General features: G+C 37.7%; 4 protein-coding genes and 1 long non-coding RNA gene across 10 annotated transcripts; 4 read left to right on the forward strand and 1 right to left on the reverse strand.

Moving 5' to 3' along the window:
* Positions 1-359: 359 nt before the first annotated feature.
* On the forward strand, positions 360-1,593 carry LOC117241705 (glutaredoxin-C4-like). 3 transcript variants are annotated; one of them, XM_033507715.1, is made up of 3 exons: positions 360-477; positions 1,101-1,215; positions 1,277-1,593. In XM_033507715.1, the coding sequence occupies exons 2-3, from the start codon at positions 1,117-1,119 to the stop codon at positions 1,472-1,474; spliced, it is 297 nt and encodes a 98-aa protein (XP_033363606.1). In that variant the 5' UTR covers positions 360-477; positions 1,101-1,116; the 3' UTR covers positions 1,475-1,593. The 3 variants fall into 3 exon arrangements, with proteins under 3 accessions (XP_033363606.1, XP_033363625.1, XP_033363616.1); XM_033507734.1 differs by lacking the exon at positions 360-477 and adding an exon at positions 609-627; XM_033507725.1 differs by lacking the exon at positions 360-477 and adding an exon at positions 768-922.
* Positions 1,594-2,381: 788 nt separating this feature from the next.
* On the forward strand, positions 2,382-3,926 carry LOC117241697 (group XIIA secretory phospholipase A2). The gene is made up of 3 exons (XM_033507703.1): positions 2,382-2,774; positions 3,369-3,436; positions 3,515-3,926. Exons 1-3 carry the CDS (start codon positions 2,540-2,542, stop codon positions 3,824-3,826), a joined length of 615 nt encoding a protein of 204 aa, XP_033363594.1. The 5' UTR covers positions 2,382-2,539; the 3' UTR covers positions 3,827-3,926.
* An 85-nt stretch (positions 3,927-4,011) lies between these two features.
* Positions 4,012-5,174, forward strand: LOC117241717. The gene is made up of 3 exons (XM_033507748.1): positions 4,012-4,396; positions 4,562-4,837; positions 4,929-5,174. The coding sequence occupies exons 1-3, from the start codon at positions 4,248-4,250 to the stop codon at positions 4,945-4,947; spliced, it is 444 nt and encodes a 147-aa protein (XP_033363639.1). The 5' UTR covers positions 4,012-4,247; the 3' UTR covers positions 4,948-5,174.
* Positions 5,175-6,121: 947 nt separating this feature from the next.
* Positions 6,122-27,480, reverse strand: LOC117241549 (histone acetyltransferase KAT6B-like). Of its 4 annotated transcripts, none has more exons than XM_033507433.1 (6): positions 27,343-27,480; positions 21,678-22,464; positions 17,200-17,669; positions 14,597-16,575; positions 12,242-12,639; positions 6,122-11,868 (listed from the first exon to the last, which is right to left on the reverse strand). In XM_033507433.1, the coding sequence occupies exons 2-6, from the start codon at positions 22,221-22,223 to the stop codon at positions 7,207-7,209; spliced, it is 8,055 nt and encodes a 2,684-aa protein (XP_033363324.1). In that variant the 5' UTR covers positions 22,224-22,464; positions 27,343-27,480; the 3' UTR covers positions 6,122-7,206. The 4 variants fall into 4 exon arrangements, with proteins under 4 accessions (XP_033363324.1, XP_033363321.1, XP_033363326.1 ...); XM_033507430.1 differs by lacking the exon at positions 27,343-27,480 and adding an exon at positions 26,777-27,291; XM_033507435.1 differs by lacking the exon at positions 27,343-27,480 and adding an exon at positions 26,777-27,286 and having other exon boundaries at positions 16,043-16,575.
* On the forward strand, positions 25,116-26,538 carry LOC117241725. Its single transcript, XR_004495108.1, has 2 exons — positions 25,116-25,504; positions 25,604-26,538. It is a non-coding gene; the product is annotated as an uncharacterized LOC117241725 (long non-coding RNA).
* Positions 27,481-27,912: the final 432 nt, after the last annotated feature.

The raw sequence follows: 27,912 nt of genomic DNA on the forward strand, positions 1-27,912 counted from the left end.
TTACAACTCGCATTTGCGCCATCTATACACCACCTAGCAAATAAATTAAAAATCATCGATGCTTGTAATCATATTAATATAAATTATCTAATACTTTTTTAGACACTTAAATTCTGCTTGCTAACTTTCATGGAACCCTTAATTTTCAAAAACAGTACTTTCATTTCACAGCTTCCTAAAAATTAGTCCCATGCTCCCGTTTGGAAATTATTTTATTAATGTCAGTTCATAAACAACGTCATTAACAAAATTTTTATAAAATATATAAATCAGGGAAGAAGAATAATAAATGGATATAAATTTTTAATATCATCAAGTAGTAGTAAAAACAAATAGATATTAAATTACATAAGATAATTATCTTAATGCAAGATAAAGTATAAGTATAGCATAAGATATAAAGTATAGGATAAGATATATCATCATTCACCATATGTACAACGAGTTCGAACATTAGACGAGTTTTAAAGAATAATTGTAAGTATTGTTAGCCACTAAAAAAATAAAAAGTGTATATATATAATGCATACATACACACACATATATATATATATATCAAACCTTTTACATTAAAATAAAAAAGTCGACACCGATATTTTTTAACAAGCTAATGTAGAATCAAGAAATGTAAGTATCAGAAATTGTAAACTTTGTATTTAAATAATTGATTTCTTTTGGAACAAATCGATTTCTTCAGTGACAGTATTTTGTTTAAGTAACAAAATAATGAGCTAAAAAAGAAAACTTCGCACTGGAGAGAGTAGATCATTTTTCTCGCGCCTATCAAATGCATATTTCATCTTAAACTAAAAATTGGAAATGAACATGTATAAAATTTCTTTAGGTTTTATTAGTGACATGTTAAATATAATTCTTAAAATGAATACAACTTACATAGTCGGCGAAAAAAATTATGAGACAGGTAGTAAAATTCGCAGATTTTTAATTTGATAGAAATGTAGCAAAACGACATGGAGATAAATTTAATTTCTGTATAATAAGTAATCAAAATAGAAGTTAGAATACAAGATCAAGTGTACTATTATATTATTATAATAACGATTTTACCAATTTAATATGATGGATCTATCAATTTCCAGAGCAGAGGAAGTCGCTATGCCTACAACGAAAGATCAAGTTCATGAATTCATTGGATCTCACAGCATTGTGATTTTTTCTAAGACCACTTGTCCATATTGCAAAATGGCTAAACAGGTATTAAGCAAATAATTTTCTTATTTTTATTCTAACTTCAATTAATGTGACTTTATTCTAGGTCTTTGATAAAATGAATAAAAAATACCTGGCTATTGAATTGAATGAAAGGGACGATGGAGATGAAATCCAATCTATATTGGGAGAAATGACTGGAGCTAGAACAGTACCCAGGGTGTTTGTGAATGGAGTGTGCTTGGGTGGTGGAACAGATGTAAAAAAATTGTATGAGAATGGAGAACTACAAAAAATGTTTTAATATATTAACTCATACTATCCAATTTTACATTACCTGAAATATTTATGATTCCGCTTTTTAAATTCTGTATTGTTGATTTTTCTTTTCGAATTAATAAAGGCTATTATTTACATGGTAAAGAATGTTATAATTATCCTTCTATTTCTACAGTAATAGTAATTGGAAGTAATTGCCATCAATCAAATTTAAAAAATACGTGGTCACTTCTTATTTACATAAAAAATCATTTATAATTTTCATTTAAATGAGCATATGCATGTACGTACTACTTTGTTCAAAAAATTCTAGGGCAAGCCCGATGAAACACAAGCTACTTGTTTATTTATCAATTCTACTTTGTCATCTTCAGAGTAACTCCCATTGCGTACAATATATTTTTCCCGACGTTTTCTTTATGTTCCAAAACATTCTAAAAACTCAATTTCCGTGATGTTATTTAACTCTTTCTGCAAATTTTGTTTTATCACTTCAATAAATTGAAATCGACGTCTCCGTAATGTTGTTTTAAATCGGGAAAATTGAGAAATATGGCAGGGATCCTGGTCGTAAGTACCGTGTATGCAGAATGAGATTTGTTGAATTTTTAACCAAAATATTGCGAACATAGAAATTTGAGGTGTAGATCACCCGGTGTATTGCCATTGTTCATGGTGTTACTCAATTCAATGATTCAGGTGTTACTCAATAAATTTCAAATTTGAGTGAGCTTAAATCTCATTTAATAGAAACTGCTGTATGCAAATTATTTAAATTTGACCAATATGAAGCTGGTAACACATATTATGTTATAAAAAGGTGTAATAGCCGAATAGGATGAAAAGACATATCTAGCATTGTAGCATTTGACTGTTTCTTGTAAACGAAACAGTCCTGGAACTTATTGAACAGAGTAGTAAGTACATATATACATTACAAGATGAAAGTACATATATTGTGGGAACTATTTCATCGTTTGTCACCACGTGTCCGCGATCAAGTATACCTTTATGTGAGTCAATTTACCTAAAAATATCCTGACAAACGAGTGGAACAGTGTATCAGTAAGTGCGTTAGGATTATACAAAAATGGATTTTTCTCAATATCGAAAAGCTCTAGTTTACGTTTTAACTTTTCTGGCTTACGCGTGGTCAGGCTACGGTGCTGGTTTATTATCAAATTTAAAGGATGCTGTATTAGCAGCAGAATCGGTATTTCAAGATTTATTTGAAAATGCAATTACCGTAGCTAGGAAAATTAAGGATATACACGAAGTGTTCGATGCAGCGGTGGAAGAGAACTGTATCTTTCAATGCCCAGGAGGTACATGTTTAACCTATCATTCGTTCATTATACTTTTTAACTCAGTCCCCAACATCAAAATTTTACATTTTACGCTTTACACTCAATTGCTAACAGTCGATCTCAAAACACGATATCAATGGTCAAACTATGACACGATGATAACACGTCATAATATCCTGTATGTATTATATGTATGTATGTATAATTTTTGTATCCATCTTGGTACATTATATAATTTGATTACAACAACCTCAACAAACTTGTATTGAGATATATTCACGATCATATCTCATTAAAGGGAATTTAACTATACCAAAAACTACCTAACGCGATATACTGTGTACATGAGAAGATGACTAATGGGACAATATAGATGCAAGGGACTATTTCCCTCCTTCACTACAATCACGTGTTGCTATATAATCTTATTTGATATACAACATTTTCGGCTAATATGTGTGCTTATCTGTACGATTTTATCGGTATTATCAGAGATAACCAATAAGACCCACATTCCTTTGCCTAGCCTTCTTTTCACGGACAAACAGTAGCTAAATTTAATTGGTTATTGCTTAAAAAGATTGTAAAGCAAACAGTTTGTGACGATTTCAGGGGTCACACCGAAACCAGATTGGAATCATAAACCTCAAAGTAACGGATGTGGTTCTTTAGGAATTGAAGTAGGCAAATTTTCTAAAATACATGCTTTTATATATGCAAAATATATGAAGAAATCTTAATCGACTTAATAATTTTAGATAAACCAGGAGTACCTACCTCTTACGGAAATGACGAAATGTTGTGATGCGCATGACATTTGTTATGACACTTGTAATTTGGATAAGGAGAAATGTGATTTAGAATTCAAGAGGTGTCTGTACAAATATTGCGATGGATATCAATCGGCTGCGATAATAAATACGTGCAAAGCTGCTGCGAAAATGCTTTTTACCGGTACAACTGCTTTGGGATGCAAGAGTTACATGGATGCGCAGAAGAATGCTTGCTACTGTGGAGATAAATGGAATAAGAAACCGAAAAAAGCTGCTCAAGCTGGTGGAGAATTGTAGAAATAATTTTATAGAATATTTAACATTTGTAAGATGCTAATTACCCTCATACCTCGTTTGTGAATTTCTAGTAAATAAATACGTTTTGTATTTACCATTACATTGCATACATGACAAATATTATTTTTTTTTATAAAATATTATTTTATCGAGAATTGTATTAATATTTTTAAACAAATATGTATATACTTAATGATACACATAGAAATATAAGTTGGTTTTCTGATTATTATTCAATCTACTTTTCTTTTCTCTGTCTAACTGGTATCTCCTTGTTTTTCACGCTTTTAATTAATATCCCGTGAAGTAACCATACAAAAAGTTAATTCAAAAATACAAATTTTTTTTGCTCATTTGTTTTCCCACCGAAACAAGGGAAAGTACGCTTCAAGTTGACAATGTCACTTCAACTTCACTTTTTATGAGAAGTTTTTGGAAAAAATTGTCAAGTAATGCGGCCTACGACAAGAATTTATTAAACAATTGTGACAGAGTTGCGAAGAGAATGGGAAACACCGGGTCCACGCATTCATCGAAAAGAAAAGGACAAAAACGAGAAAGTGGTGACAGGTAAGACAATTTTCGACACATTCTGTTCTCGCGTTTATTTTCGATTCACTTAAATTCATATTATTCAAATTCGTGGTAGGTAAGGATGTTCTTTCCAACATGGGTTTGTTCAATTATGAAAGATAATACATAAAAACGTACTTTATATGTTTTACCTTTGGGTAGCGTAGGTGATCGTCCACGAAAAACTAAAAAATTTGTAAATGGTTCCGAATCCCGAACCAGTGGAAAAGAGATAATAAAATGTCGTGCGACTAATCCTTTTATCATCTTCTTTCTACGGTTACGGAGTAAAAAGCCAAAGGAACACGTAACCGTGATTGCTCGTGCAGCTGGAAAATTATGGACACAAATGACTCCGGAACAAAGAAAGAAATACGTACAGTTGGCAAACGCCGAGAAAAAAAGACGAGAAGAGCAAAGAAGGAAACGAAAGTTAAGGTAATCTTAAAACTTTATAAGTATGTGTATCCCTACATATCGATTGATTTATCATCGATAGCCTGATAAATTACTATATATTTTTGTTTAGAAGAAGGAAAGGAAGATAGAACACACACGTTGATGAAACGTTATAAGATAAAAACGAAATTATATAAGTGCGAAGTTCGTCTTCCTGAGTGCTGAGTTAAGCACGCGCTTTCTACACAAGTTCTTACAAGTTTTTTATTCGTACAAAATATCATCGTGAAGCCTTTATTTTTGATTCCTTTTTATTTGTTAGTAGTTTTTTTTTTAACTCTATGTACAATAAATATTGATGTATTTATACACTATCAATGATCTTTTTTATCGTTCAAGAATTATGCTAAAAACTAGGCAAATTCCCTTGCCTCTCGCTTTTATAGTTCGTCTGAAAAAATTAAATTCGTAATATACTATAAATATATTATTTGTTCGCGACCATTCCCCGAAGCGTCGTGGATAAGAGGGAAATTACAATTGAACGTACATGAACGAGCACCATTTTACATTTCCCATACAGAGGTCGAACGAATCAACATCTCGCCCCTTATAATTTGATACAAAAAATAATTTCAGCATAATTTTTGCGACGCTCCGTGGAAGAGCATTTTTACGCATGTATCATTCTTTCCGAAACTAGTATGTGCCCTCTCGTTCAATAATAGAAAATAAAAATATTACATACAGTAGAGAATAAAGAATGAATATACGTGTGTGTGTATGCACGCACGCTTGCGCGTATTTCTTCCTGCATCTGTGCACGTAATTAAGGAGCATAGGGTTTGAATAAAATGATATTCGTATTAATGTGAGATGAAAATGACGATGACGTTGTTCTTGTTATTGTTGTTATTGTTGTTGATGATAATGATGATGGTGATGATGATGATGATAATGATGGTGACAATGGCAGAATAGCAATTATAATGATAACAATAATAATAATAATAATAATAATAATAATAATAATAATAATAATGGTGATGATGATGATAACGATGACAATGGTGACGAGCATAATCATGACATCATAACCATGACCATAACGATAATGACGAGAATGACGATGACAATGGTAATAACTGTAATAATAGTAATCATAGCAGCAATAGTAATAAGAAATATAACAACGACGAAGACAATTGACGACGGCAAGAATGATATCTTATAAAGAATCATTAATGAGAAACACTATGCTCACATTGACGATAAAAGAAGATTACCGATCAATGGTAATGAACGAGTTGGCGATCATAATAATTAATTTGCAATAATACAATTATAATTATTATAATAGTAGTACAATTATTTTTATGATACAGTAAAGTACAGCGTGCCTCGAAGAAAAAGTAAATAACAACGTTTAACAATCGATAATATCAAACAGAATATTCTTTGCAAATATTATGTGTAGTACATATATATACACATATATATATATATATGTATAATATATATATATATATACACTATTTATACACAAAACGTAACACCGTTGCAATTTCGGATGGGAATGCCCTACTAAAAATAGGTGTATTCGTTTTGTCGATTGTGGACTGAGCCATAAACAGTATATACATACATGCATGTTTGCCTAAATGATACGCGCGCGCGTGCACACACACATATATATGTATATATGTGTATATATATGTATATTCACTGATCGATAGATCACATTCAAGGTAGAATAGTTAATCGCATTTAAATGCACAAGACACGAATCCAAGTTTCGTAGTGTACTATTCCATACTATGATTATAATTCGTACATACACATATGTTCTGCTCTTTTCCGCGCGCGCGCATTCGCATGTTCACACTCGGTTTTATTCATTTATGCAAGTTAAGAATCCGCTTAATACGAGCTCTTTAATCTTTACGATGCAAGCGCTTCCGTTAACTCTTTAATATTTGTGGGTCTTGAAGTTACAATTCTTTTTTTTATAGCGTTTGACGACTGATGGATTTTATATAAGCGCGTGCACGCGACTACGTGTTAACAGTAACAGTAGAAGAAGGAGCAAAAGTGCTAAAACGTGTATTAAAAAGTGAAATAGTCACAACATAAAAGAAAAATCATACGTCAGTGGTCGTACGTTAAAAAATAATAAAATATTGGTGGGGGAAAGGTAAAAAAACAGTATGCACGTCCAGAGGGTGACTGTGGAAGCGAATGCAAGGAGGCAAAAAGTCTCTCGATAGATAACATGTTTTTTAAAGTTGCCAGAGTTCGTATAGAAGAGAGCATTAACTTGTCCAAAATGAAGCAATCATTGTTAGTCCATTTTTTTTTGCGGCCTCGTGTTATTGTAAGTGAGAGAATGTGCGCTTAGATGAGTGGGGCTAACGTGGCCTCATCGAACTATTCAGAGGCTGCATAAGACCGCCATTTATGTAACCGTGGTACGTCGTATACACCGCTGCTGGATTTTGTTGATGAGGATCCTGAGGATACGGTGCAGGTACATTAACGACTCCGACAGGTAACTGGCTAGCTTGATTCATGAAGCCACCGAGTTGAGCTGCTTGATTCATGTAGCCGGTAGCAGGTTGTGCCACTCGATAACCATACTGGGCCATGAGATTCGTGTTTATCGCCACGTTGGGACTGACCCGACTGGCGGCGCTCTGCATTTGAGGACAGGTACTTCCAGGATCGAGAGTCTGGCGATATAAGCTTTCGCTTGGATACGGCTGAGTCAGAGACGCCATGTTTGCATTCGCTGATGACCTCGAGGTCGATCTACTGGGTGGTCCGGGAGTAGAAGGCGGAACCGTATTGACGTTATAATAATTTTTCGCGTAACCAAGGGGTACTTGAGGCGGCGTCGGTAATTGCCTCGATGTTTGCGGCGGTGTCATAGTGTGCGGTATAGGAGGTGGTGGCGTTAAATTCATCGCTGGTGGAGGTGTTGGAGGTATCATCTCCAATCCATTCGTTAGTTGTTGTAATTTTGCTAGACTGCACGAATTCGTGGTTTGGTGATTTCCAGAAGCTGACAAAGAGGGTGCCGGTGTGTGCGAATGCGGCGGCATAGCGCTCGTCTGAATGTAAAAATTCGTCGCTGTGGTGCATGGTGTGGGTGCACCGGATCTGCTGCTTCGATGTTGAATCACGTACGTGTTCTGAGTTGGGAAGGTCTGCGAAGCAACAGCCATATAATTCCCTTGCGAGATAACGGCCATATTGTGCGAATGAGCAGCGTGTGTGTGAGAATGCGGATGAGGAACGGGTGGTACGCTCATCGACGAAGACTGCTGATACTGCGGTGGTACGTGCGTCGTATGCGCTATCGTCGTATGGCTTGTGTGGGAACTCGTATGACTCGTGTGAGAGGTTGTGTGTCCTTGAGATGTGGCTTGAGCATGCGACGTAGGAGGCGTGGTTCGATGCGATCTGCTACTTTGCTGAGTCGATCTTGACCTATGGGTCGTTTGCGAACCACTGGCTCTTTTGTTACTATGAGATTGCGTCTGCGATTGCTGCTGTTGTTGCTGTTGATGCGCAGACTGCTGTTGAGACTGTTGTTGAGATTGACCATGCGTCATACTTTGATTCTGTGTTTGCTGGGCCAGAGACAACTGCATCGGTTGAGGCGTGTGAGACGGTGGCAAGGGTTGCGGCGTATGACTCTGCCGCATTGGCTGAGGACTCTGCGTCGGAATACTTTGCGGCGTATGAGATTGAGGAAGAGGCTGTGGTGTGTGAGACTGAGGTAACGGTTGCGGCGTATGGCTCTGTGGAAGAGGCTGAGGACTTTGCGTTTGTATACTTTGAGGTGTGTGCGACTGAGGTGTACGTGGCTGTTGAAGAGGCTGCGGTGTATGTGGCTGGTGCATCGGATGGATATTAACGTGCGTCGATGGAGTATGCTGGGGCATCGAACAATCGGCGTACTGTACTTGCGGCGAGATATTTACGGCGGCAGACGTAACCGGCGTAGTTATTTGCATGGAAACCGAAATTGGAACGGAAACAGACGGTGGCATCGATGGTAATGCACTTGGTGGTCTTTCTACGCTATTCTGTGACGCGAGATCGCTAGCAATCGACGTGGGGGACTCCAGTCCTAACTGGCTAACATCCAAATCACATTGACCGTAATGCAACGAATGCACCGAATTTGTGGTCGAATCAGGAGTGTAAACTCCCATAGACGGCAAATCTGGTTGCGAAGGGGGTGTTCGTTTCACCGAACCAGGATTGTCCAAATGAGGCGTTGTCTTGCCACTCTCGGGCGAATTTTGTTTCAATTCTTCAGAGTGTGTTTGAAGATGAATAGTGGTTTCTTGCTGCTCGATAACGGGCAAAACTTTCTCTTGTGGCGTGAGCGGCCCTGTTTCAGGCGACGCGATATTCGAAACAGCAGAGGATGATTCCTTTCTCTCCGTGGGCGTTGCGGGAGAAGTTTCTATCTTTGGCCTCGTCAACTCCTCTTTCGAATTTTTTAACATTAATCGATCGGAAATTCCATCACTTTCTCTACAGCTACCTACATCTTGATTAACAGCTTTCAATTTCTCGATTTCTTCTTCCTTAGGCGAAAGAAGGTCAGGTACCAATTTAGACGTTTCCAAACTACAAATTGCTTTCTCAGTCTCCGAAGCTTTGTCGGATTCACCCTTCATAATTTTATTTTCTTCCTCTTTCCCCTCCCCTGTTTCCACTAATGTTTCGCCATCACCTTGGCGTTCGTGGCCGCTTTCGTCCTCTCCTTCAGCCTCGCCCTTATCCAAATCTCCCTCAGCTTCACATTCCGGTCTTTGTGTATCTTCTTGCAGGATACGCGATTTCGATTCAGATATCGGATTTTGCAAAAAGGGAACGGAGGAATCATCTTCGAGTTTCTTTTCTGGTTCATTCTCTTCTGTCTTCTCAGTTCGTTCGTTTGAATCGCTTTTTATATGCGTCACAGGTTTCGATTTCGGTGCAGGTACTTCTTCTTCGCCCTCATCCTCGTCTCCTCCCTCATACTCTCCTGGGCTAGCAGATATAGTCGCTTCTGCTTCTGGAAGAACGGTTGATCCACAGATATCGCCAGCATTACTACTATTGGCATTATCAACGTCTTCCATAGTGCTCTCGTTGCTCTTAGTCGTTTCTACTGCGTTATTAGCTTCTTTCCCGGCAGGTGTTGCCAGTAGTTGCTCCGTAACCGAACACGACTGTTGCTGACTAGTTATAAAAGAGCCAGTCTCTTCAGAACACGGCAACGGAGATAATGATGGAGGGAGTATCACAGGAGTTTCGGGTCGATCCTTCGTAGGAGTTTCAGGTTTTAATTGTGGCATCTTTAAAGCTTCCTTCTCGGCTTTTGCTCTTCCTCGTCTCGATACCGGCAAGGTTTTAACATCCTTCGCCTCTTCTTTTCCATTGCATTGGTTCTGCTCCAAATTTTTCTTTTCTTTCCCTTGTTTCGTTTGCAAATGCTTTGTTTGTCGACTGGTCACTTTTAACAAGATATCATCTACCTTGCATTGCTTCTTCGTAGGTTTCTGCACTACTGACGACGGAGACGATTCTATCGCTTTAGAAGATGACTTCTCCACTTCGTTTATATTGTCTTTATCCTTATCTTTCAAATAATTGTCTCTTTCTTTCGGCTTATCACGTTCTTTAGGTTTCTCTTTTTCTCTTTCTCGTTCCTTATCCTTCTCTTTCTCGCGTAGAGATTCCCGAGTTCTTTTTCTGGAAATAACCTCGGACCTTTCCTCCTTTTCTTCTGCTTCAGTCTTTTCGGAATGTTTTCGTTTTCGCAGAGGAGTCGTCGATGACGACGACGTTGTCGTCGTAATAGCTACCGAGACGACACCAGTTACAGATGTCTTCGGTGTTCTAATTCTTCGTCTAGACATTGTCGTTGTGGTGGTTGTTACCGTGGTAGTTGACGTCGTCGTCGTCGTCGTTGACGTAGATGAAGTCGTTGGATTTGTAGAATTCGCGTTTTTTGAAGCAGTCACCGCACGAGAATTTCTCGATGTTGTCGTGACGCTTTTCGGTTCTACTTCCATCGATTCTTTAGCATTTTCTGCCGACGCAGCAACTACGTTTCGACTCCTTTTCTCTAACTCCTTTGTTTCTTTCGTGTCCTTCGCTTCATTTGTCTCCTTTGTTTCCTTCTCTTTTATTGCTTTTGTCTCCCTCAACTCTTTCGTGTCTTTGGAAATAGAATCCTTCTGTAAGGATGACTTTTGGGCAGCCTTCTGTTTGAATGGTGAAGATCTTCTTTGTCCCAACCTTCTACCCCTTGGTTTCTTTTTGATCTTAACCTTTTGAATTTTTTCAACAATCGCCGGTACGTGTTTCGGTTCCACTACGGGAGAAGATTCGGAGCTAGTGTCGCCACTTTCTTCCGGACTTTGATATGGATTAGGAATCTGCGTGAGCAATGGTATCCATCTGAGACAATCAGGATCTAACTTGATACGAGAACTTTTTCGTATCTTTGCCATATGAGCGTCCACTTTAGCCCAATCAACTACCACGGCCACTTTAGAATTCCCTTCACCGGGCAAATGAACCGATCTAATAAATCCCAGCAATTGCATAGCAGTTGCGATATCATGAGCCGACACGCCAGTTTCTTTCGTTATATCTCCCAACTTGATATCCGTAGAATCTCTATGAGCATCAAGATATTCGAGTACAACGCTTTTCCAGAACGAGTGGTACGACACCCGGCCGAGATCAGAAAGAGGTTTCTCTGGTGTACCGGGAATGCCCTCCACTTTGGACAGAAGATAACTAAATTCGATCAAGAACCTACCAAATCCTTGTCTTTGATATTGCGGCAAAGTCATGATACACGATACATTATATCTCTGCGCGGGACAATGTTTCTCTTTGCTAAAATAACCAATCAAATGACAACCATACTTGTCGTTTTTCGTTACCGCATAAAATAAAAATGGTTCTACGTCGTAGTAGAGCGTTTTATGGTCCAAGAACAATTTCGCTAGCAGACACAAATTTTGACAGTATATCTTGTTCACGTTACCATCGATCTGAAACATAAGAATCAAAATTTTTATTGTCTGATTTATGAGTATATTGCGGATATTTAAGTAATTTTATATTTTTATGAACATAATTAAATGAGTAATTAATTAATGAAATCTAAATAAAAATTTCTTTCGTCTACTAAGTATTATAATAAGTACTCTACATTTTCACATATTATATTCTATAGATTTTTGCAATCTTAAATTTCCCAAAAATGCATGAACATCTGGAGTCGATGAGATATATCATATAGAGTATTATCTGTGTATTAATCCTTTCACAGAGACAAATCATTCCGCAATTTCTCTGAACTTTCTTTTATTGTACTGTCAAAGGCTTAAAGAGAAAAGAAAAAGTTTTGTTCGCGAACCGTACCTCGAAGACAGACAAGCCGTTACACCTATAGATCTCCGTAGCCGGAGGGTGCCTCCATTGACATTTGTCCATGTGTCTATCAAGTACAGCCCGACTTTTCGTATACTTTAAACAAAATTCACAGAAGAATAATTTTGGTAGTCTTGCGTACTCCTGGGGAAATGGACTGGAATACCACGTTTCTACTTCGTATCGACCGAAAACTATGGCCGCGGGATTCCTAATACCACTTCCTGTACTTGTACTTGCTGAACTATTCCCTGGATTCACAGTCACGGCTTCCTCGCCATCACCATTCACGGCGGTTAAGCGAGCCGCTCTGTCCCGTGCTTCCTTAAATAGGTCAACATCCTTTTGCGTGACACCAGGTGGCAAGGTCTGAGGTAGAACGGGTTCCTCTGTAAACAAATATAACAAATTGGTTTTCTTTATGTTCTTATGTGCTTATTCGCTTTTATTTTTTTCTGTTTTGCAGTGAACAGAACAAGGAAAAGAAATTCCTTTATAATCCGCTGTAACAATTAATCCATTGAATTTGAATCCATGTCGATTTGTCCGATTTCTCTTACTTGTTTACCACAAAAGAAACACTAATCCTGAAGGGTAACTTGCAATGCAGACAAATCTTTCGTTGTACCACAAACGACATATACTAGGGCTTTGATACGGTACCAACAGTGAAAAACTTTTTGAAAAAAAGGCGAATAGACAAACAAAAAAATTCCACGGGAATGTTATGATAATTTATTGATATGGAAGTGTACGGTATTAAAGAATGCAATTGAAATGAAAATATAATTCTATTCGATGCGTGAAAAAAGAAAAGAAGAGGAACAAAAAGAATCTGTCCACTAGAGAAGCGGATATTGTAGTCGCAAAGCATAAATATTAACTTGTGCATTGACAATCTTCGGTAATATCGAGTGCGACAACAATTAATTAGCTGTTAATATTGTGAGTAGTATCCAAAGCAAAGCTATGGGGTAGGTGGTTTTCGTGGGATGTGTTGGCAGAGTATCAAGTTGGCTCTTCAATGGCAAAAGCGGATTTGTTTTCCTCTCGTTCCTTTCTTTCCGTTTCTCTTTTTACTTCCCGTTTTAGCTTTTCTGTCTTTTCTTTCTTTTGCTTTTTTTACTTTACTCGTAAAACGTATACATTTTTTATATTTCTCTTTATGGTGGAAGACGGCGAGTTACGACAATAGAGCCTGCTAAATGTCAGCAGCAGCAGGTAGACTCCGATATTATTAATACCAGGCAACTGTTTGAGATATGCCACCTAGCGTTGTATTTCTTCGTCCTGTAAAACTGTAAACTGATCGGTATTGGTCATTTTATCTGTTCTTTCCTAATACTTTCTCCTTCTCCTTTTTCTTTCGTCAATCTTTGATCGTATAAAGAATCCCGATATAAAATCTCGAAGGATTAGAAAAACTTTTCCGATATCCATTGAAGCTTCGTACTTATTTCATATTTGAAGTAATCACAGGTCAACTATTCTAAATTCCTCAATAGAATAATTCAATATTTCAATACTTGTCCTTTGTAAAACAATAATGGCAATTTAATAGAAAAACGGCGACGAATAAGAAATGTTTATACTCTATTTTATATATCTGGCAAAATCTTTGTACAAGTACCGCCGACTGTACAACTGTAAAGAATTGATCAAGTTAGAAGTAGTGAGAAGTTAAACGAAAAAAATTGTGCAGCAGCGAAATTATCACGTGAACAGTCCCATAGTTGAGTGCGTTTATTTACGAACTACGTGCATTAATTATGTATTTGATAACTATATGATATATGGAAAAAAAGAGAGTGTATGCCAGAGCCAAATAACGTTATTAGTAACATGCAATAACCATGTAAGAGTCTTCCGTAGTGCAAAACGAATGGAAATATCATCCATATAGCTTACAAATTTGATCTGAAAATGATGAAAGAAAAATGAATGCATTCGTTCGCATTCTATATGACAGATGTTTCTGCAAATAGAAAACTCGGATTTCCATAAGTTTCACACCACATAATAAGCAATAAACGCGTCCTATCAAGGAACCTGATTGTTCTTATTACATACAGATAAATGTTTAATTCTCGATCATCCTATCATAATTATCGGTGAAGTTTCATGAATTCAACGACGAAAAACAAGTTGTTGGCCTTTAGTGGAGAACAATCATGTTATCTTGAAACAGATTACGTCAGACGTACATGAACACATACATCATACCACACCACACCGCCAACACATCCACGTGGTGGTGAGCGAGGATTAGATTAGAGGGAATTCTTCTTTGCGACTTGGGTGCATCATCGAGGTTAGGACTCGTGAACGGGTGGGGTAGATTCTTACCCTTCCTGGTGGAGCAGGGTGTCGCGCGGGGTGTCGTGGTGGTGTTGGTGGTGGTGGCGCTAGTACAGGCTCGTGGATTGGACTTTAGGCTGGGATTTGATTTCACGGAATCAGAACTCAGGCCGGACTTCGAAACAGCGGGCACAGGGTGGCGTGTTTGGCTCCCTTCCACGAGTATGTTTTTCTTTCGCGAGGACTGATCGGGCCTAAGAGTCGATGTCGGCATTGACGTCGATGACGGTGACGACAGCGACACCGGTAACGAAGACGGTGATGATGATGATGATGGCAACGGTAACGGTAACGATAAGGGTGACGATAACGGTAACGGTAACGGAAACGACGACGACGACGCCGCCGCCGCCATCGTCGACGACGATGACGACGACGATGACGACGACGACGACGATGACGACGACGACGACGACGACGACGATGACGACGACGACGACGACGAAGATGACGACGACGACGACGACGACGACGATGACAACGACGATAACGATGATAATAACGGTAATGGTAACGACGGTGACGACGCGCCCGTTGCACACTTTACTAACGGCGCATCATCTTTCATCAGTTTTCTCCTTTCGTGCTCGTGCCTTTTACTATTAACCGCAGTTTTAACTAAATTTGACGGTGTCATTTTTGGTAGCTTTTCGTTAAGGGAACTAAATAACGTTTCGTCGGAAGGTGTAAAAATTCCAGGGCGAGGTACTTTCGCTACATCGTTGTCTGCCTCCATTTTCTTTTTTTCTTTCGATTTGCCTAGACCGGACGACGCGTTTTCACGTTTATTACTCTGCATCCCTCTCATAGCTTTGCTCGCTTTGTTATCACTGTCGTCCATGTTAGGCCGCTTTCTTCTATCAGGCGCGTAATTAGGCGTCAACGCGCTAGATCTTACTCTGCTGCTGGTAGGTACTGAAAAAAAGTGACTCAATCCATCGAAAAGGCCTTTCAATTGACCACTACCAGGTTTAACCTTATTGGTGTTATCCGTATTGGCAAAGCTACTCGTTATACCAGCACCGTTTCGATCGTTCTTCTGTTTCTTCTTCCCGTCGAACGTATTAACTGCTGGTTGTATATGTAAACCGAATGTCGGTGTACTGCTTACATTGAGCTTAGGTAACGACGCACCAAAGGTATTGGTAATGTTACTAAAAAAAGGCGATTCCATATTGAGTTTAGCCGCGGCCGCGGCGAAACCCCAAGGTTTGTCCTCGTTTAGATCACAAGAGAACGGACCTCTTGGTTTAGTAGAGTTACCGGCACCGCTACCGGTAACACCACCACCACCACCACTATCGCCACTACCGATGACGACAGCACGACGTTTTTCGTGACCATCGTCGCCGTCGTCATCCTCCTCCTCTTCGTCATCGTCGTCGTCGTCCTCATCCGAAGTGGACGTATTGCTGCACGCGCTAGAGCTATTACCATCTACCTCTTCCTCTTCTTCTCCCCCCTGCCCATTCCCTTCCGCTCCCTGCTCTTCCGCGTCGTCTTCGTCATCATCATCAGTCGAATCACTGGAATCGTCAGAAGAATCGCTATCGCTCGCGCCGCTGCTGCTGCTACTGCTAGACATTGGCGGTACTACCTTTTTACCGGGCATGGTTTGTTGTTTCTGGTTCGCGTTACCCCGAGTTAACCTAGGACTAACGTCCTGCGAACATTTCGATTTCTCACCGCCCCCCACCCGCTTCAACTTATTATGGTCCGCATTAAACGCACTCAGCCTAAAAAACTTCTGCTTCTCTTTGGAAATCCGATCGTTTTTCTCTTCTAGTAGCCTACCCTGGCCTGCGAGTGGGGTGGGGGGTTGTGGTAAGGGAGAGGAAATCAAAGGTGGTTGACGAGGGGAGACAACACCCGCATTACCGTCCGAGCTGCTGTCCACCTGTGCCACTCCTGCGCCGCTTTTCTTCGCTGGAGTCGAAATCGCCAAACTCTTTCTGGATACTGCCGATCTGAAACAGATATTATCTGGTCAAATCGTATGCATCGATAACTCGTCGTCCCTTTCCCTCAGTCTTAACTTTTTATTCTAATTTTAAACCCTGATCTTATGTCAGGTAACCCTATACAGTAGCAGATGTTGAGAAAAACAATAGTTCATATTAATATATATAAATAAAAAAGCAACAATGTTTTTTCCGTGTGATATTTATATCATATTATCTAACACAATGCTATATTATATGCATAATGCATATAATGCGCCCAAACCCACATTCAAGAGAAATGTAGTTATGCTTACTTCAGCGGTCCTTAACCTGAGAAGTGCTCACACACGCAAGTTATTGTCGTATTATTTGAATAAAAAATATTTAGTATATGTATTTATTTACTTATAATGAACCGTTTCTCTCCAAAAAGATTGTTGATGAATGGTTTAATTATACATACTTGGCACATTGCCGATTTCGATTTTGAGTTAAGCTTGGTGGTCCGCGATAAGAAAAAATTATTTAATGGAGGTTCGTGGTAAACAGAAGATTAAGAACCGCTAGCTTAGTTCATATTTTCCTTCGATGTTTCGTATATTATCTATTAAAATTGTTAAAGTTGGTTTATATCAAATTTTCGCTTACTTTCTACTTTCACGTAACTTGCTAGGTCTCTTCCTCGCGCTAGTCGGCGTGCCTTCGAGAGAACTAGCTGCATCCTGTGTTTTGTTCCTTTTACTATCATCCTTCGATATTGGTGTATGTGCTGTTTGACAATGTCGACACCTCCATGGTGTTTTGTTCTTTTTATCAAGCGCTGGATCCAAACAGGCAGGGTGATAACACTTAACACAACCAGCGCATTTTACCAGGTAATTCTGCGATTCCCTTTCCAATTGACATCCAGCACACGTGGGAGAACAGTCGTCACAAGACCACGTTATACCCCTATCGACAAGGATTAAGAGTTCTGGTGGTGCGCAAGAATTATGCAAAGCTGCACCACACACGCTACACCTGCTTAATTTCTCAGTAATATTCCGTTTTGTGTTGTTGTTGTTCCCAGCTATTGTCGCACCAAGGCATTCTTTGCAAATTGGTAGTGGAGCTGGAAGCTGTGACAAAATTAAATAATATATGAATATACGCACTTTACGATTATGTTATAAAGGGAATATTATAAACAGGATGATTTTAATACAACATAAATAGAAGTTATTAGGTTTAGCTAGATGCTGAGAAGTTGACGGAGTTTCGTGAAAATCAAAGATATAATTATCGAGATACACATTTTAATATATTTAATATTTTAATATTATGACGAGCAATATTTTATATACGAATGATAATGAAATAGTAATAACTGAGTTATTCACTCGTAATCAAATAATTAAAGCCAAAGTAACCAACCCTTATGAAATTCATACTTAAATATACAGTGTATAAATGATTATAATTAAAGGAATGAAAATAAGAAAGTAAAAAAAATAAAAAAGTGTACATGTATAATCATGTTTCGAGTTCGATAGAAGTATAATATATTAATTTTATAAAGATTTCCTGTATATTCTTAACAATCAAAAAAGAAAGGAAACCTAAAATCTGCCATTTCATTGTATTTAGTATCTTTCATTTCTAACTAGTTGACATTTTTGTTTGGTTCGAAGCAGTACAGTACACAAAGAATACTTTCAACGTACAGGACACGCGTGATCAGGATCCGCGTCTCGAAACAACGACCTGTTGCGCGACCAGAGAACCAGCTATAACTAATAGTTATGGGATTGAACGATCCATTGCTAAAGCTTGCACTTCTTGGCTTCTTGACATATTCTCCGTCGATGCATCGACAGATTTTTATACCCACGAAAACTACAATTAATAGCCATACATACATACATATATACGACGAATGTTTCTCGAATACCTTTTATATTTACAAATTTTCCAAAATTAATCCTGCTATATTCCTGGAATTTTTTATGTTTGAATCTTGTTCTCGTTGCAATTGAAAAGAAAATTAATATAACTTTTAACAAATCATTGGATACATTTTATTTGTAATGAAAATAATGAATTAAAAAAGCAAATAATTACTTCCAATAAAATAACAAATAAATTTATTTTAAAATAAAATTGTTTTCCAAAAGAATACCAAAATTTTGTTTGAGAAATAGATAATTTCCAAATAATTTATTGGCCGAAAATATTTGATTACTTCAAATAATAATAAAAGATAAAGCATAACAAATAATTTTTATGCAGATAAGAAATCGACCTACTGACCTGAAATATTCATCTTAAAAGCAGCTAGACATCGAAACATTTATCAGATCAGGTAACGCGAAACTTAAAAAGTACGAAAGCCAAACATTTTTGTATTTCAAAAGTTTCATTGGATAAGTATCCAAACACTTTCATGAGCCACTGTATCTAGAACTAATGATCCTCCCCTTTCTACTCTTGTTTTGAAACGCGCGTGCACCTGTGTCTGTGTATCAAGCACATTAGGGAGTCTTAAGAAGTTCTGTTTCCGAGCATAAATTACTGAGCATACCGGCCAACTCACTGAACAATTCGATATGAAATACTAGTACAAAAGCTCATAGGAACTAATTAGGTATTACCGTTCCATTATCGATCAATAAATAAACATCGAGTTTATAAAAGCTAAAAAGCATCATCTGTGTAAAGTTGAAGAATTTTATAAAAGAAATTTTATATTTGAATTTACCAATAAGTTATATTATATTGTCATTTCTTTCTCAATTTTATTTCTCTCATAGCAATGGCATGTAATACACGAGGACTAAAGGTGTATGAAGGGTTCCAACCGTGAACAGCATTGGACTGAATAACTAAATAGTGACACTTGGCAGCGAAACCAAGAGCCACTTGAGAATTTGAGAAGGAAGAACAAGGAATAAAAGGGCAGTGAGCAACCGACGGGGAGGAAGGGATTGTCAGGATCGCGCCGGCGTGATCGTTGGATAACTTTCCGTGCTCTCTGCGGCCTGACACGCATAAAACGCGGTCGGTAGGAGAACAGGGAGGAGAAATGAATGCAATAGAGAAGGGGAAGGAGAGGGGTGAATGAGAAAGAGAGAGAGAAAGAGAGGGACGTGTGCATGGAGGATCAATAAGAGAGGCGATATACACAAACGAGTCACCGGAAGTTGACCGCGATAGCATATCGTCCTGAGTCTCGCCCCTCTGTTCAAGTTCCCCTCTAGCGTGAGGCCGCGACTAACCATCTTGAGGCGTGGGCACACGCCGTGACTCCCCAGCTACGAACACGAGGGACCGTAACGAGAGCGTAATATTTCCCTTGTTGACTCCTGAACTGAGTGAGCCACGAACCGTATGCGATCATGCATAACATACTCTTCTTGATGTATTGTCATACAAAACGTCCCAGTATTTTCTCATTATACTCCTGTGTCTTCTACATGCTTTATTATTTAGGATATTATTACTAATACATGACGTTTTTCTTGAAAATGCTGCTCTTAGCGTATTCTCTTTCTTAAAAAAGCCCCTTTCAACCTGAATTTTTATTATGTATCGACTAACAAGTATCGTGAAACAAACGAAGCGATATGTTACGAAGTTGTTGATACTTTTCCAAGGAATTGTGGCGGGAAAATTCAAATTCAATATTCGTTCAACTTGGATTTCTCGAAGATGACTCCGACAGAGAACTACATCAACAAAATCTAATCTAGCGTTTAATACGAATTAATGGATGATGGATACATTGACAGATTTCTAGATTGTTCTTTATGCGGTTTTACGATTGTATGTATCATGAAATTAAATTAAAGCGTCGTTTCATAGATGCGTATAGGAACCCTACATGTGCGGGTTGGTTTAATCGTAGAAAACGCTTTGCATTAGCTATAAATATGTCACGTGTTGAAGAGAACGTAATAATTCTTCGTATGGTAACTATATTCAAATCGGAACAAGGAGAGAAAGAAAGAATTAATCGCTTCTTTTATATTTACAAAAACAGTAATTCCAAATTATTCCTAGCTAAAAAGGGAAATAACAAAATATAATTCTACAAAGCATATAGTATTCCAAAAATATAATTCAACCGAGAATGCATATTTTTCAATTGTTCGCGCGAAATAATTTTATTTGCTTTATTTTGCTTTTTTACACTAAAACAATGCATGACGCATGTCTCGCTATATAGTAGGAATACTAACGATAGGTTTACGTTGACACTACGGCTGCCAGTTCACATATGATCGCATGTTGTGAATTATATTATCCACTGCATGGAAGTGAATAGCAAGCGAATACCCACGTTTAACATGGCTCTATGAAACTACACTTTCTGAACAGACTTCTGAACACAAGCAAAGACAAACTGATGGAAAAGTCCAAGCAACTTTGGTGAACATTGTTTGAACTCGACACTGGTAATAAAATATTTCTACTAGAATACGATAATAACGTAAATGAACGGATGTACGGAAGAGCGCGCAAGTTGAACGAATTCAGTTACAAGTGCGGTAGGTACAAATCAGTATGTTGCATACGCGTATAATACTTTATGTACTCTAAAACCTCCATCAGATTAATTCAAGTAACTTGAAACTTCTTTATTTACTCCGTTTGAAATATCCTTAATTCTTCCAAATCTTTATTTTCACACTTATTAATAAATTAAGGACGCATTTATGCACTTCTGGGAAATGTAAAGATACAAAAATGTTCCGAATGCATGATATGCAAATAAAATATATAAAATATTTAACAAAATATAAAAGTAGCACATAAAACAAAAATATCTAAATTATTTAATATTTAGTAAGTGAAGCAAATTTGTCTAACTTCCACTTTTGGCTGTGTTCATAAAAGTATGAATTTTCATAAATGTCTGTGTTTACTTAATCACGTCTTGACTAGATAAAAAATATACTTTACGTTTGAAGTTGAGTAATTTCCAACTATTTCTTGATTGCAATAAAACAATTGTAGCACTGTCAGCACTTTTTATCTGCGAGGATATTTGAAAGGTTTGGTATTCTGTACATTTCTATGCTTTTAGCTTTCCCATAAATACATAAACATACGTACTCTAATAACGAGCAATGAAAAAAATGACTCACCTTAGCTACAGGGGGCTCCGGCTGCGTAATATGAGAAGTATCCGCATGTTTCTTGAGATAAGGTGGTCTGTCCGGTTGTCGGAAGAGCCTACCATCCTGGATCACAAGTCCTCGATCGACTGCTCTTTTAGCAGACAGTCTAAGAGCTGTTCTCAAGTCGCCCTCCGCTTCTTCTTCGACCGTGTGACTCTGTCTGATATATCTCTCGATATTCTTCAGGCTTGAGCCCTCCCTTTCGCCCAATTCTCTAACAGCTTTACCCAGTACCTTGCTCAAATCGGACGCTTTGCCAACTTTGAGCGGTTTCGATTGTAAGCCACCAGGATCTTTGTACGAGGATTGTCCTTTATTAAAGATCTTGAGCACATCGCCGCGCTTCACAGCAACCTCTAGATGTTCAGCAATTTCCTCCTCGTGATAATTATGGTGTTGACGAATAGCATGACATATCCGCTCGACACTCGGCCTCTGTTTCTGGCTGCGGATTTTTCGAATCGCGTCCAGGAACCAGGCCGACCATGTGTCAGCGGACTCGGGCTCGTCCATTTCTCGTCTCCGTCGGCCGTCTGCCGACGAAAACGGCGGCGGCGACACCGGCGGCGACGATCACGTACCAGGCCAGGTTATATACACCCAATTAACAATGCTCGACCGCCTCCGGGTCGGTTTTTACAACCAGTCCTTACGACTCACTCACATTCTGCGCCTGACTCTGCCACGAATTTTCTACAGGCTATTGCAGCTTCACATTTCCATCCGTCAAGATCACACGCTCCTTATGCTGGTCCTAAAACCCATAATATGCCAATCAATCGATAAGCCTTTGTCGTTTTCCTCTCTTTTTTGCTTCCTCATTTCAACTTGCTACTATGATACCACATTACTGATATTAATTTTGATTAAACTTCGTTTTAGCACTAATCTGTTTAAAGTCTCTAATCTGTTTTAAGTTTAGGAAATCATCATTATATTGACTTCGTTCACAGACAGCCTATTCTAACTTTTGGTCACGTGATTTTCTAAAACTTAATACTGACATTTTTAAATTGTACTACTTGAATTCTATCGAAAGATAGGGAAATACATAATTGGGCTACTCTAAAACGAAATATTTTAAGCATAATTTTAATAGTTAGAGCTATCTTGTTATGAATTTAAAATAGGTTACAGCAGATGTTTTTCATTTAGAATCTTGTTAATTTGAAATAAATTACATTCACTATTTGCACTATTTGCACATATAGTAATATGTAAAATTACTACCAAGTACACTAAGTAAATAGGTAATAATAGAAAAATTACTATCTATTAGTATCATTCAAGTGTGAGTATATTAAGTAAACAAACAGTAATAACAAACTCACTATCTATTACTCACTTACTGTATATTACTATTTTTTATAATTTTGATTACTATCGAAATAGCAATACATATATAACAATGCGGATTTCTATGCATGTATGAAAAATTTAAAAATACAAAAGTACATAAAGTATCCAAAGTACAATACTCGTTACAATATTTAATAGACAAAATAAATGTTCGCCTAGGTCCTACTCTTTTATTCGCATAAAAATATGACTGTATATAAATATCCACAATTAATGAATATTTTACATATTATATACATTTTGCGCGCCTTTAAATTTTCCACAAATGCATAAATATTCGGAATATAATCATAACGCATGACGTGTTTTCTGCACCATATTAATCAGGTAAACTGTGTGATATTCGGTTATATACTATTATGATATATATGCGTATCAACTAGCTAGAATTTGAATCGTTGCAAGCTGTCCGAACGAATACATCTTTCCCGCTCGTTTTTCGTTTTCATTCAATAAATTCGTGAGAATTCTTTGAGCGTTGCACAACAAAACACATATAAACCATATGTACTCTTTTACAGAACTAATCATCTCGAAATAAAACAACAGTTAAAAAAAAAAGCTACATTTTTTTACTGCTACATTCTAAACCCGATATACCGAATCTATCGTATCATCATTTAAAAGTCGTTTAGAATCATTCAAAACTATCCGAAACTGTTCAATTTTTCATCTCGTTACGAACGATTGACCGATTTTCTTCTAAGCGGCAAACTTTCTCCTCGACGTAAGCAAACTCAACACAAGGTGTACGTATATGTACACGTGGAAGGGAGAGAAATATTTTAAATGACTGTAGGTCGTACTGATATTGCGTAATTTTGAACAACTTGTAGATACACGTGATTTATTAAGTCAATTATGCATATATGGATATACATTGGCTCATGAAACTATTTGGGCAATAACCACAGAGAACTTTTATGTATATACATACATATCGTGTTTGGCAAATAAAACATTTCGAAATTGTATTAACACTGCAATGAAACTACACTGGTCATGATCATATTAGTTATAGTTAAAATCAATCTGAAAATATATATAGAAGTTACAAAATATTCTTGGGTAACATCTATTCAGTAAACATAACATAGACATATAATAATACTTACAAAACTAAAACAAATAATAAGTAATAAAAATGGCGCCACTGTATTGGGTTGGCAACTAAATGATTGCGCATTTTGTCAATACCACCTAATAACAAAATCCGCAATCACTTAGTTGTCAACCCAATATATTCAAGCTTATTAATATAACGAATTAAATGTTTAAATACTTTTGTTAATCTTCGAAATACATACATATATATATATATATATATATATATATATATATATATATATATATGCACTAAATAATCTTGTAGCTGTTATGTACATTTTCAGATTTCTTTGAAGTTTTAGTAATATAATCATGATGATTCATTCTCTCATAACAATGTCAATGAAATTTCAAATGTTTTACATTTCATACAACACATAATAAATTCATCAAAAAATTCTAGAAGTGTTCAAAGACTTTTGTAAACTATTGTATGTAAATTCAGATTTCCCAGAGCTGATCTAGAAAGAAACTATCGAAGTATTAAACTCTTTCAACCGATAAAATTTTCTATTTATCAACATTGATACTCTTCCAAAGAAAAGGGAAATATTCTAAGGGCAAACTTAATATTCTAATTCGAAGAGTTCTGATAATAATAATTCTGATCAAGCGTACTACACGTGAAAAATATACAGAAAAGAGAATTTTCAAACGTTTAATAATAGTTAAGTGATATAAAACAATTTGAAAGGGTGATGAAATATGACGATATATTTGCTAAGGTATCGTAGGATTCGTTTGATCGATTTCATTCTAATTTCTCGACTATTAGTCTTTTTTCATGATTATTATTCGTTAATTAGGCAAACAATAGTCGTCAACGGCGAAAGGTATTCGTGTCGACCAATAAATTAAATAAACCTAACATTCTTTGTCCGTGAATCACTGAGAAACGCAATCCTATTATATGACTAATCTTTGTTTGACGTACGTGTCACTGAATGAAGCTTCGCGATATATATGTAATTGTCTTGCACACGTTGAAACTAAAACTAGTTGGGAACGAGTGTGAATGACAAAACAGTGATCGACAGAAAGCTTAGCCTTTTCAAGGGCTTAAATTTTAAATATTAGCCTTGACTCGATTTCATTAATTCGACAGTTATCGGCATGTTTGCAACAATTACGAAGAACAGGAGTGTATAGGAAAACGAACATATGGAGGGAGAGAAGAAAGGAGGGGGTGAAGAGAGAGAATGGCAAGCGAATGAACGCACTACACATTCAGAATTTTCCGTCGAAAATCAACCAATGTATATGTATTATACGCATAAATCTGTTTCCGGGAACACTCCAATGTTCTATACTTGCTCGTTTCTACAGGTGTATGTAGTTGTTTCTGACTCGTTCTGTTATTGCCAAAACGAAATATCGAGTAAACGAATACGTTTGTAGCTAATTTATTTATCGTTCGTCCGTTTAAGCATACGACAGTAACGAGGAAGAAGGGAGGCCAGTAGTCAGGCCGGCTGACTGTGTTTGTTGGGGCCTTTCTCACCCGACGGAGAAGTAAAAGAGAGGATGGCAACAGAGAGAGCAGCTGCCACTGAGAAAACGGACGGTTACCGAATGATTTCAACTACTGCCGGCTTGGCGTTTCTTACTCCTCGTTACCCGCTTTTACAGATGATTCTCCTTTCTACAAAGACGCTTCCATTTAAGTATCTGTTTCAACAAAAAATACTCACACATACCGTGAACAGATCTTTGCTCAATGCCACACGCTTGAAAAATAAAATAAGAATAAAAAGCGTGGCTCGATTCAAACGAGTTTTTAATTACGAAAAAGAATAGTGAAGAGAATAGAGAGAAAATGATTCGGACAGAAAGATATATTTGCTAATAATCACCAACTGGTTACCGTCGGTAGCCATTTTAATCTCAATGATAGCCAATTTATAATTTCAACTCAGAAACACATACTTCCACGCCAACCGGGAAACTCGTCTGGTGTTTCTCAAGCAGGAATAACCGTTACGATTCGTTACAAGTCACATCCCTCGTAAGAAAGACACTGTATGGCTAGCGAATGTAATCGCGACGGCCGTCGCCCACGAAACCACCGCTAAACGCTACGAACTATCGCCTGTTAACTACTTTAGATGATACTACGACACCGAGTTTTTCATCATTTTGAGTGAAATACTTGGTGCGCGATAGGCGGGTGAAAAAAGTGAAACGATTGAATTACGTGTCCAAGTAGACAGCGAGGACACAAGTTTCTCGAAACCCGACGGGCAGCCATCTTGGGTAGGCACGGCCAACTCTCGACTGTTTCGCACAATTTTTCGCGCCTAAGAACGATGTTTCAACCACAACGTCGTACTGTATAGCTTCCTGAATAAACGTCTGGCAAATGGATGGCATTTGGTTATCCGCTTGTTCGAGCATAGTAAGAAAAAATGTTAAGAAGAAGCGAGGAGAAACACTGCGTATAGAAGATTATCTCCCTCTCTCTTTTGCACTCTATTGCACACTCACTCTCTCTCCCTCTCACTCTTTCACAAGCTGGCAGCCCGACCCGCTGGCCCGTATGCGTCTGGTGATGATTCGCGTGGTTCTCTTGCGAGATTTAACGAGAGACTAATTGTTTTTACCTGATCAAGGTAATCCCATGTATAAATCCAGCGTGAAATACACAAGAATCACTAGATACTGTAACACAGGATATTTAATCACGATCACCAATTATCTCGCGACAACGGCGTCACATTTCACACAAATCAACAAAGGTTACCCACTTGACAAAGATGGCGGTCGCGGGGGTTACACACTGCGCGCACGCGGTGGGGAGCGCACTGCGCACACCGCGCTCACTGTTACGGCGGAATCACGAAACAGTTGTAGCGGCACACGTTTTCCTCGACCAATCAAACCGTCCACTTTGACTCGACACTCTCATTACCGGTCACACGTGCGTCGCTTTTCGTCCGTTTTCTACCGCGCGCGCACACATGCGCAACACTTTTGTATATCTACATCGTGTCCCATGGGATCTACATCTCGAATAAAAGCTTTTCAAGCGCGGGAGTACAAGGTGTATAAAGTATGATGAAAAATGACGGAATATTCAAAATAGCCTAATATCTACACCAAATAGATATTTATACATCTGTATGATATCATCCTATCTCTTTCTCCCTACTACTATTCCATATCCTACCTTCACTATGGCCGTCGCTTGCTTTGCGCTCACTTTGACCATTCCCAATCAGTTCCTCAACACCACTCGCGCGCGTCTGCTACATGACGCTGTACAGAAGCTTTGTCAACGAGCTTCCAGGATCGTACCTGCCCCCTTCTGGGCCATCTACCTGGAGATATTAGCGACACACTTTTTAGGCTACAGTTATTCTTCGATATATTTCTTTCTATTTCTTTCGGTAGAATTGATTATTTAAAATATTCCTTTAATTTATATATAGAACAAATAATAATATATGTAATTAGTTCACGTTTTACCTACCTCAAATATGTATTACGTGTTATGGAAAATTGAAAGAAACACCTAATTGGAATAAAATATCTTAAGATTTCTATGATTTTGGTATTAACTAATGTACCATTTTGTTTTTTTAATTGTATGTCTAGAATACAAGTCACATAATTTTTTAAAGAAGCGATTGATTTTTGCACGAATCATATCTTATGCATATATATGTGCATTTATGGTTACATCTTCATCTAGCTTCATAAGTCCTTACACATATGTACTTATATATGTGTCTATGAA

This window comes from Bombus vosnesenskii, unplaced genomic scaffold, assembly GCF_011952255.1.
Source record: "Bombus vosnesenskii isolate JDL3184/JDL3185 unplaced genomic scaffold, Bvos_JDL3184-5_v1.1 scf7180000013265, whole genome shotgun sequence".
In the NCBI taxonomy this organism is placed as follows: domain Eukaryota; kingdom Metazoa; phylum Arthropoda; class Insecta; order Hymenoptera; family Apidae; genus Bombus; species Bombus vosnesenskii.